The sequence below is a fragment of the Cydia pomonella genome, unplaced genomic scaffold (assembly GCF_033807575.1).
Source record: "Cydia pomonella isolate Wapato2018A unplaced genomic scaffold, ilCydPomo1 PGA_scaffold_62, whole genome shotgun sequence".
NCBI lineage: Eukaryota > Metazoa > Arthropoda > Insecta > Lepidoptera > Tortricidae > Cydia > Cydia pomonella.
The window spans coordinates 17,070-28,939 of NW_026907895.1; the positions used below are offsets into that span (position 1 = coordinate 17,070).

Here is an 11,870-nt window from a genome sequence, read left to right on the forward strand (position 1 = left end):
CACTATACAGGCAAAATGTGTATCATAGTTGGTCTGTAAGTACTTACTACTTGTGTCGAATATAGGTATAAGATGAAATTTTAACCACCAGCCATACTCTGCGCAGTGACTTTACAGGTCATACTGAACAACTTTTATTATGGGACCAATGCCGAATCACGCAAGAAAATTTGGATCTGGAATGACACCCACTGGCTGTGCCCTACCACACAAAGCGAGATGACATTCACAATGCCCATACCTCTCTTTTGGACGTAGTTTAAGGACGTACCCGGGTCCATGACGCATGCTCGCCACACCGCTGCTTAAAATAAGCTGACGCACCGTAAATTGAACTGCGTAAAAATCGCAAAAAATATTACACGGAGATCTTATGGCAGACACCGTACCGGTGACGTAAAAGACGCAACTGTTTTGCGAAAAAAAAGATTCGCGTGAAGCACGTCACTGCGATTCCGTACCGTCACCGTTTTTTAAACAGCGGTGTGGGGAGCATGCGTTAAAAACGGTACGCATACGACGCGTCACTGCGATTCCGTATCGTGACCGTTTTTTTAAGCTGCGGTCTGGTCGCACCTTGTATTGTATTGTATTGTATTGTATTCGGGCGATTTTTCCGCAACTCGACGACTTGCGCCTATTTTGCGTGATATGTTGGGGGTGGGCTAGTCCTGCCAGCCCAGCTCCTCGAGGAATCTTATCAAACCTTTGATGTTGAGTAGGACCTCGGGGAGGTCTCTCGGAGATCCGAGATGTTTAGCCCTGTATGGAGTCACTCCGCTGCATTCCAGCACCACGTGAGAGGCTGTTTCTTCTGTCTCCATGCAACCTCGGCACAGGGGACTGTCTGTGACACCTGTTGTGAAAAGATGTTTGTTAAATAGTCCATGACCTGTTATGACACTGGTTACCATACTCAGTCGGACCTTCCCTAGTTGCAGGAGCGCCCTTGTGAGTTTTCCGTTGATGCCAGGCATGGCTTCTTTTGCCTGTCTGCATCCAGTCTGGTTCAGCCAGTGTTCTGTGTGTAGTTTCCCTGTACGTGCCAGCAGCATTGAGCGTACCTTGCTAAATGGTATCGGAAGAATCGGTTCCGGACCAATCGCCCCCGCATTCGATCCTTGCCTGGCAAGCTCGTCCGCAGCATCGTTACCTCGGGATCCACTGTGTCCCTTGATCCATTGTAGGGTGATCTTGTTATTATGACATACCTCCATTAGTCGTTCGTGGCATTCGTGTATAAGTTTGGATGTAACTATATGGCTATTTAGAGCCATTAAGACTGCTCTACTGTCGAAGAGTATGCGGATGGAGGATCCTACTACCTTCCTTGCAGTGATGGCAGCCGCCGCGTTTATGATGCCCATGCACTCAGCTTGGAATACCGAGTTATGGGCTCCTAGCGGAGTGGTGATCGACATGTTCAGGTCTTCTGAGAAGGTTCCAGAGCCCGATCCGCTGTCTGTTTTGGACCCATCAGTGAAGATTCTCAGCTCCCGGGGATTGAGTCCTTCATGATTGTCGTCCTCATATAACTGTATTTTGTACCTTTTATCGAAGATAGCTTGTTTGTGAATCCGGTCCGTGCCTGACCTAAGCACTGGAAATTCGTCATACACCTTTTCCAGGCATTTTGTGTGAAGAGCTCCTGTGATGTTAGACCATATCTTGAGGGTTCGCAACCTTACCGCTGAGAGACTGGCCTCTTGCTGTATGTGTAGGTGCAGCGGTGGAAGGTTTAGCATGACCTCCATGGCTGCAGTCGGGGTAGACCTCGTGCAGCCAGTGGTGGCCGCGCATGCGAGCCTTTGAAGTCTTTGTAGTTTGTCTCGTACGTTGCCTAGGTTTGTTCTTGGCCACCAAACCAGAGCACCGTAACAGAGTAAGGGGTGGATTATCGTCTTATAGAGCCAGAGGGTAATTTTCGGGTTGAGTCCCCACCTCTTACCAATCATCCTTCTGCACTGCCAGAAGACAACTCCCGCCTTGTCTATCCGTTTGTTGATGTGGTTGTTCCAATTGAGTTTATTGTCGAGAGTTAGTCCTAAGTACTTAACTTCATCGGACAGCTGTAGCTCAGTTTGGAAAAGTGTTGGTCTGGTAAAGTTGGTCGCACCTTTATATGGGACAGTCAAAATTTTTTTTCGCGATTTCGGAATTGGTCCCATAGTAAAAGTTGTTAAGTATGACCTATAAAGTCGCTGCGCAGAGTATGACTGGTGGTTAAAAGTTCACCCTGTATAAAATTTTTAAGTAAAAAGAAATATGTACCTACCTATGATTAAGACGAAAAAAGAGACTAAACGTCGAAGTAAGGTAACATTATTGTGTCTGGTTTTTATAATTTTAATTATAATTTCAGTAATTAAAACCGATACTCTATAAATTCCATTCAATACGTATCGTAACAGTCACCACAGTTTCGACCGGTAAAAGCCAGTTATCGTTACCCATGCGCAAAATAAATGAGTGTAGCTTCATTGTTTATTACTCGATCTGTATGTTTTAAGGCTCATTATATTCCTTGATAATGAAGCAATATGTTTTATATTAAATAAAATTTGCGAAATGCTAATATTTACGGAGATTTTTACAAAATAAAAAATAATAATTTTATAAAAAAACTGTTTTTTGTGATTATTTTTTTTCCTATAGGTTTCACGTAAATGTTTGTAGAAAAGGAAATAATCTCCATAATATAAGCTATTATTTGACACCTCGATGATTAAAATCGGTTAAGTGGTTTTCGAGATACACCGCCAAAAAGAATAGGTCCGGCCGCCATCTTTGTGACGTCATTACTATCCCCTCCACCATTTTTCCGCTTTACTACCGCATGTACGGTGATCAGGAGAACTGTCCGAACACATTGATACCGGTTGTGGGTAAGGCCGAGCTGAGTCAATTAAATCTGGCCTCGGAGCGGCTTGGCGACCGTACTAATTGAGTAAATAATTAGAAAAAATATCTAAATCCAATGTCAAATTCGCACCATGGTGCGACACCCGGAAAGTAGTTTTTCATGTTTTACTGTCGTTGTACTTCGGGGGAAATTTTAATACTATTGGAAATTGATGCAATCATATTCATTTGATTTTGTTTACATTCGCACCCCATAAAAAATTGGCATTTTTATACGGAACATGCAGTTTTGTAATCAAGTACCAAAAACGTAGAGCAATAAATACACAGAAGCGACAAGCGCGTGATTAGTGGCAAGAGAAGGAACGCGCGTAGATGCACCGACGAAGCACGGCTCTTGAGGCACGAGTAGTGGCATGTACTGCAAAAATAGTAGGTTTTCTGAGTATGCAGACAGACAGTCAACAAATTAAATACAGGTACGCTCAATGTTTGTTAAATTCGAAAAATCGCGTTTTTCCATATACTTACGAAAACGCTAGACTACTTAGTTCGCTCAATGATTGTTTAAAACAATAGTTCCGTTTTAATGCCAGAAGAAAGATTTGTGCTCGTTGCCCGTCAAAGTGTCAAACAAACTGTCTCGGAACAATCGCTGCGCGTAGGGTTTGAGATCCGGATATCCGGATATCGGGTCATAAGATCCGGATATACGGATCCGTTAAATATGGTTATTGACCTATAACCGGAACAATTTTCTAATGAAATTTATGAATAATTTCATACCATTTTGTCATTTAAATATAGTTTTTTCATATATTTAATCAATTCAAATACTAACAGCACATCAATTTTGATAGGTACATCATGTCACGCAGTAACTTTATACAATGAATGCGAATGTTGCTTAATGCAAACATTAGATCATTGGATATCCTGATGACTTGGGGCTATAGGCTCAAAACAAAAGCAACCTGAAGGCCAAGGCTAGGATAGTAGAGTAGGAAGGAGAGAAAATTGGTCTGATAATCAACCACTAGAATATCACCAAATGAATAGGGCTAAGATGGTCGGCTCTTTATCATTTGTCATGAAGGGCATAGTGACAAGTGATAAAAATAGAACCATGCTGCCACCGCAGATCGAAAAGAAAAGACCTACCTAAAGTAATCGGGAAGAGGAGATAGATGTTCGAATCCAAAATGCCCTAAGATGCTCAGCAGCGCTTCGCCGAGTTCTAGTGTCCAAGCTGATCAGTAGACTGCCCATGATTCAAGTCTATAAGACAATAATTAGATTTTGATGAATGACATCGGTAAGTATTACACTTGGACTCTGAATCAGAAAAAAAAGAACAAGTTCTTAGTGAAGTAGACGAAATTCTGGCGGAATATTCTGGGACCTATCAGAGATGAAGATAGAGAAGATGAAAGCGTAGGAAAAATAGGGAGCTAGAGTAGCTAGTTGCGGCACCCAATATAATTAGCGAGATTATAGCCGCACGACTTCGCAGGCTTGGTCACTTGGAGTGGACGGGAGAGAATCGGGCTGTGATAAGATATACCGCAGGAGCGATGTAGCCCTAAAACGCCCTCGGAGTATCCAACTAGCGTGGAGTGGTGCAGAATAGAGCAGAGTGACGTTGTTCTTGTGTCAAAGGCCAAGATTCTTTTTGGGTCACTTCATAGTTAGTATTTCATGACGAATGAACACGAGGTGAGGCATTGGATGTATTTCCAACTATGCACCAGCTAATCCAGATATACCCTCCTTATTAAGTACGGTTTTTGAGATAACATTATGTTAGCTATTATAGTAATCAAGTAATCATTTAAAATTAGTTGGGGTGATATCATTGTATTAAAACATAGTTAAAAACGTTATTTCTGTGTTATCTAAATCAGTTTATTCGGATATTTATTTTGGTGGATATTCGAATAATTAGAATATCACAATATTCTAATTGCAAACCCTACATATAACTTCCCAGTAGGGACACAAATAGGTAATGTAAATACTGCGAGGAGGATCTTGTTTAGGAAAAACCAGAGCGATCGAGTATATTCCTTCAACAGGATGCTCTCCTACAGCATATAAAAAGGGCTTAACAGACCCACATTGGGACCAATTTACCTGAATAGCGACCCACAAATGCTAGATTCTTGCTACTAGGCTTGGCGAAAGAAAAATGATGGACCAGCGTACACCTCTGCAAGGAGCTATTGTCTTGCAAGTGCAAAGAACGCTGTACAGGGTGTGGGTGAGTAAAACACGGATTTAAATACACTATGTTTTGCGCATGCGAAGGTGCATGCTCTGGGACAAAATAATACGTAAAAAAATAAATATTTTTGTTTAATTAGTGTGTAACTTTAATTAGCTAGATCCGGAGTAAACTACAATAAAACGATCTCGGTATTCTTAATTTTGATAATAATACTTTTATCGAAAATATTACTTTACTATAAATATCGTTCAGCAAGTTACCTTTACTTAAACATCATTTGCCTTGCAAATTGTATTGAAACAGCCATCCGACTCTTGGTGGTGTCATCCGGTATGGAACAAAAATAGTGTAATTTGCTTGTTTATAAACCGATTTTCAAAAGTTTAATGGAATTTTATAGCTTATTAATGTAGCATTAATATCTTGATACAATGTCTTCCTGTAAAGTTACTAGTAAAGTTGATGAAAACAAAAAACGGATTTTTTTTCGGGAAAATTTAAATAAAACTTAAAATTTCTCACAAATTATGGTATTTACAAGGTTAAATGTATAAACGATATTGTAGCGCATTTAATTTTGCTTTTTATGACACCCCACACAAGCTAGCATGTGATATACTTGCTGTGTTATACGCAATATTCTGAACACGGCACCGGCCATTTTGATGACGTCATAACTGGTGACTTAACCACGTTAGAAACTGTCTCCCGATGGTTTTTTAGTCAGAATAACATGCTTAACAGCATACTAAAATATGATGCTGGTTTCATCAAAGGCACCTTTTGGGCCCTATATGACCATAAGGGAAGCGCCTTCATACCTACTCGTATAACATTTTTTTATACAATCAAACACATTTGAATAAGTAGTCGATAAAGCAGTCAAACACCGATAGATTATTAATATGTTGTAACATGACATCACTATTTTTGATCTCACATAGACAATTTACGCACAAACTTGCATTTCATTTTTGGTCGCACTTTTGAAGTTTGACAGTCGTTCTTGATATCCTATTTCTATGTATCCGGATCCGAAAAATTGTCGGATATTGCAAACCCTAGCTGCGCGCTGCGCTATCTCCCCGCCCCGCGCGCCCCGCGCCGCGTGCTGCCAACCACCTTCGCTTGCAGTTCGTTGCGATTAATTCTATTTACTTTTTGACAAACTTCCGGTAATAAAAATCTATTTTTTATTTAGTGCAAATGTAGTGTCTTTAGATAAGTACCGTTTTTAAAATTTTCACGTCTCTCTTAATTTCTCCCGAAGCACAATGTACAAAATAATTAAAAATACATGTTCCATAATTTGCCCAGGCGTGCAAAGTTAACTGAATGTTTATAATGCTTTAAAAAGCTTAACTTGAGATTGCACCAACCGACTGACTTATCCTCGAGCCGCAATCGAAAAAAAAAATTTTTTTAGGGTATCATACATTGCACATCTATTTAATTAAGATATACTATGCACCAAGGTATTCTCTATACACTACTTAGCTTGAACCTAATAGCTTTTAATTTACTCCAAAATTACGGCACTTTATAGTTTATACCTAAAATTTAACGGTCTTCCATACATAATAGAAACGGTGCAACTCGGGGGAAACAATCTAGTTGCGCCATCTAACAAATCCAAAAAAAGCACGACTACACGACTTACTTCCATACTTTTTCTTAACTTGACTATACTAATTTTTGTAGACTCCAATTACAGTTACACTTATCCTGGTTTTTCGCGGACCAGAATATCGATGATTGTTGTAACTTGATTTAGACGTTGCTATCATTTTCAATCCAAAAACACATAAAATCACAATTCAGAACATGCGGCGGCGTTGTTTTCTATCAAGTACCTGAAGCACCAGGGCGGCTATCGGGAAAATCGAAATTCGTCAATTTCGGGCATTTTTCTCTGTCACTCTAATTACGTCTTAGTGAGAGTAAAAGAGAAAGATCCCCGCAATTTGCGAATTTAGGTTTTCGCGGTAGGCCCAGGTCCTGTCAAGTTTCAGCAGTGTTGCCAGGTGAGCGGAAGAGAATTATCGTACTTGAGTGTCAATATTATTGTACCGTTGAAAAAAATATCGTACGCCAATCAAAAAGGCAGCCCCTAAAATGTCTAGCAAAATAAGCTTAAATTTCCAATTAATAATAAAAAAAGACAATTTTCGTCTAAATTGCGCAAAAAATCGGTTTATGTTTGTGTATTTTTGGGATAGACTCAAACGGTATACAGGAAATTGTGACATTTTAAACTTTAAACTTACACCAAGGAGCCGAACACCCAAAAGATACTAATTTTAGCCTATTTCTGAGAGAAAGTGTCATATTTTGCTTCAAATTACTAGACTTTTAAGGTGGCATCATCCAAGGGTTGAAATTATAGTACTTTAGTGTACGATAATGCTCTTTGGAACATTTCGTCATACCGGGGCCCAAATTATCGTACATGTACGACAATTATCGTACGCCTGGTCACACTGAGTGTCAGTGTCGACAGAGTCAGCTAAAAACGCGTCAAACATCGCAACGTCGCGCCGATGGCCGTCCGAGGCGGGGTGGCAACGCCGCAATGTATTTGTACACGACATTTGTCACACACACATGAGTAAAATTTATAAAAATATAACGTTGATTATTGCATGATTTCTGTATGAAACAAAGTTTTTCTATTAATTTAGCGCAAATGAATATTCGAAAGTAGATAGATGCGCAACTATTTATGTAATAATATTGTGTAATGAATTAATAAATAGCGATTGTTTTTTGTATGAAAATCGAACCACCTTAAAAAAAAATATTTTTATGGCTTTGTGACATGTGCTTTTATTCCATACATGAATACTTTGATTATGAAATTGAACAGTTATAGAAATTTAAAATTGTAATAAATCGCTGCATGATTTTTCTAATGTTAATAATTAATCTGACATGTTATTTTTAATATTTTCATGTTATTTTATGTTATAGTGCGACTATATCTACCTTAAATTTGCATGCTACACTAAGCAGAGTATGGTTGGACTAAAATATATTATTGTACACCTTTGTAAACCCATATTCAGCAAATAAATAAATACAAATACAAATACAAAAAATCCAAGAATTCAAAATCAATAAACAGATCTATAAAACCTTTTACTCTTTCTTTAATATTTTTTACATAGCAATCACTATTAAGAAATGCAATTGTCGTTTCTTGTATTTCTTGAAAACAAGCTATTAGGCATTCGGAAGGATAACATAGCCACTTCTTATTTGTCGTATATTCTTTAGCACGTATATATTTATACAGCCCTTTGTCAGGGTTGCCTAGTAGCTTATTTTTACATTTTTCGCAACCTTTAACAACTTTTTGTAAACTTTTAGTCAAGGCCCATCCGCAAACGTAAGTTCTTTGATCATCCCCTTCTTTTTCGTTTACAATATTCGTGTAATTTCGCATGATATTCAAAGGTTGATCAATGACTACATTTTGTGATTGAGATGAAGCAGAGGTTTTATTTTTGTTTTGAATAAAAAACGTCAATGATTGTAAACACTCATTGGAATCTTCCTCACAATTGGAGTTTATAGAGTGATTACTATTAAAATTGTTTAATAGCAACGTTTTAAATGCTGCTTCAAAACCCACGCAGTTTGGTGTCACATTTCTTGCACCTAAACTACGAACACTTCCAAAAAAATTTTCAAGTGGGTCCTGATTAAAATTACGCGTCAGCATTGCGGTAATTAAATACTTTTGAGACAACAATTTCCATATTGATTTAAATCCTTCAATTGTCCTGATTAAATTATTTATAGTTGGCACAGATTTTACAATATTATTAACCGTAAATTTAACGGTTTTTAACATTTTAAGCGCTTTTTCCCATAACTCGAAATGGGGAGAGTTTCTTTTTACGGCAACTCTATATTGTTTTCCACTGGGTGGTGAAAAGCTTGATGCGTTAAGCGAGTCAAATAATTTGTCAACTAATAAAACAAATGGTATCAGATCCCGACATTCTGAAGGTACATCTCCTCTTGCAGTAAAGCTATCAGTAGCCAACGCCATACTGTGGCTTAGCACCTGAGCTGCATTTTTTACCCGCATTTTCCTTATTTTGCCGGGATCGATGTGTTCATTAGTTAATTTGGGCAAATGTACTAATTCACCGTGCATTTTGTCTGCTGCATAAACTCTCTGAAAATGTTCCCACTTAATAACCTTTATGTTGCCTTCGTGCATATAGTGCATATCTTTATTTATTAGGTTATTCCTAATGCCTTTTAATAAGTGGGGAACATCAAACAGCGGGAATACTTCCGTGTTGTCGATACATATTATCTCATCCCTCCATTCTTTCCCCGCTCGTATAAAGTTTGCTCTGGTGTCGGAAATTAAACTCTTTATTGCGCTCACGTTTGTCGAGCTTTGGTCGCAAACTGTCGCCACTATACGCAAACCAGTAGCTTGCAAATGACGTATAACATCAATTAAAATTTGTTTGAGTTGCAACGTTTTTAAAGAATTCGTAAAATAATATGCCACTGGTTGCTTAAATTTTTTTATAATACCTTTAACCATAAAAACTAATGCGTGATTTGCAAACTCAGGTTTTTTTTCATTACCGTAGTTTACAAAACCAACAAGATCGTCTGTATAAACATTGTATTGTACTTGTGGAGAAATGGACATTTCATCAAATACTAACGTACACAGACGATCTTGCGGCAACATCTTTGAAACTGTCTCTTTTAATTGATCAAAAATTACACTATTGATTCCTGTTGTTAGTTTGATTTGTGCTAGCAATGATTTCAAAACCTTCTTAGATGGTAAAGTAAAATGCTTACACATTAGTTTGTATTCTTTAGGGCTTTTCTTAAAAATTGACAGAGATAATATTTTTTCCTCCATGGAGAATCTACGCCCATGTTTTTTTTTTCCCCCTTCAAAAATCTGCATTCTTGTGAATAATTTTGATGACTCCGACATGTGCTGAGCAAATTTCTCAAATTCTCTGCTAGCGGCAGCTTTCCGTATTTGTAAAAGATGTAACTTCGTTTTTAGAACCTTTTGCCGCAATCGTCTTATTTCGTTTTCTTTCTGCCGTAGTTTTCGAGAGCACCTTGCTTCAGTTTTAGATTGTAAATACTCGAAGGTTTGGTCTGAAAAAAAAAATAGGTTAGAATATTTTGTTATACTTAAACAGGGTTTCAACACTGTCAGCTGGTCATATATATTGTCAATATGGATTTGAAAGTCTGAAATAAAAAAAAAAATCGAGTGAGCCAACTTCTGGCTGAAGGGAGTTTCGGAGGTTCCTGGTCAAACTGCCGAATGCCACACAAGAGCACACGATTCAACGGAGCCACGCCGTTCTATAGCCAAAATAGTGTTTAGTTAGTACATATATGAAACTTATATGTATGTTAGTCTGTATTTGTATGTTGTTGTCTGAATCAAATTTCAAAATATATATACAAATACAGTACCGAACCCGGGAATTCCCGGTTCTCGCTGTTCATACTCAGTTCCGGGAGCAATCCCTAGTAGGTAGGTAGAAATCGCAAAAGTAACAACTTGTAAGTATTATAAAACATTTATTACCTGCATCAAATTTTGTGTGTGATCTTCGAGTATACTTTTCGCTTGACACTGTTATGCAAGTAGTTGAAGTAGATCCAGAAGGTATTGGATGTATGGCAGAGTCAACTGATGGCCCAGGCAAGTTTGTTATATCAACCAAAGGTCTTGACTGCAATGGTCCTCTTCGTGGTTGGCAGTAACTGTGATCATTCTCCACAAAAGTAGCAATAGTTTGCCGGAGCCCTGTAATTGATTAAAACAGTATTCTTAGAAAAGCAAACTAGAGAATTGCAGAAATAGTATTGTCTACCACAACGCAGAGTTTAATACCATCTCAAACCTTCGAGCAACACAGGGAAGGGAGATGGCTTTCATACTATTTCCCCTCTGCCAAAGCATAGGCACAACTGTGCCTATGGCGGTGCATGTTGTGACTCGTCCGTACACAAAAAGAGATTGAGGTGTGCAAGATTTGTCTTTGACGTGTGTCATTTTCTATGTATTTGTGTCGTCATTACAGATTGGATTTTGTATTTAGTGAGTGAGAAGTGCGACTGTGTACAGTGTGCACGTTTCCCCCCGCAAAAAATGGCAGAATTATTTGTTCTGTAAGATATCGCTTAGGCTCCTTCCTTCTGACGTGCCGAAAGCCGGTGTTGCTCTAAGTCTCAAACTGAAAGTCCCCACAGTATGAGATTAGAAAAAATATCAGAGCAAATAGATACATAATTACCCAGCCCAGGCGAGATCCGCCTTTGCCAAGTTACTATTAATAGTTACAAATCACAAACAGAACTGCATATATGTATGCGCTGTTCGAGCTGATCTGCCGAACTAGCTCAAATCAAAATGCTTGAGTAATTAAATACAAATTTTAAGTTGTTTTCTTATGTTTTCTGGTAGGTACCTATAGCTTGAACAAATAAAGTAGCGATCTTTATACGCCGGAAGATCGCACATGGACTGTACTTCGTAATTTGATGATTACCACCCAGGTCTGCCAACATGCGAAAAGAATTTAACTATGAAAGTAGTGAGCTAACTTTCAGAATTGTCAAGTGTCACGTCGCGCAATACACTCGCATATTAACGTAAAACGTATCGTCAGTAGTTTGCTCGATTAACTTTTTACATGACAAGTGTCAAACTGAATGTCATCCGAGTCTGGTTACTTTGGAATAATCGTATCTCACCCAATTGTGACAT

General features: G+C 38.4%; 1 protein-coding gene across 1 annotated transcript in view; it reads right to left on the reverse strand.

Annotated features, from left to right (window-relative positions):
• Nucleotides 1–273: 273 nt before the first annotated feature.
• LOC133534154 (uncharacterized) overlaps nt 274–11,870 on the reverse strand; it is a 44,958-nt gene continuing 33,361 nt past the window's right edge. Inside the window, exon 2 of the mRNA XM_061873240.1 lies at nt 274–2,275. Coding sequence (XP_061729224.1) covers nt 666–2,168 — 1,503 coding nt within the window. The 5' untranslated portion in view covers nt 2,169–2,275 and the 3' untranslated portion in view covers nt 274–665. The remainder of the gene's footprint in view (nt 2,276–11,870) is intronic.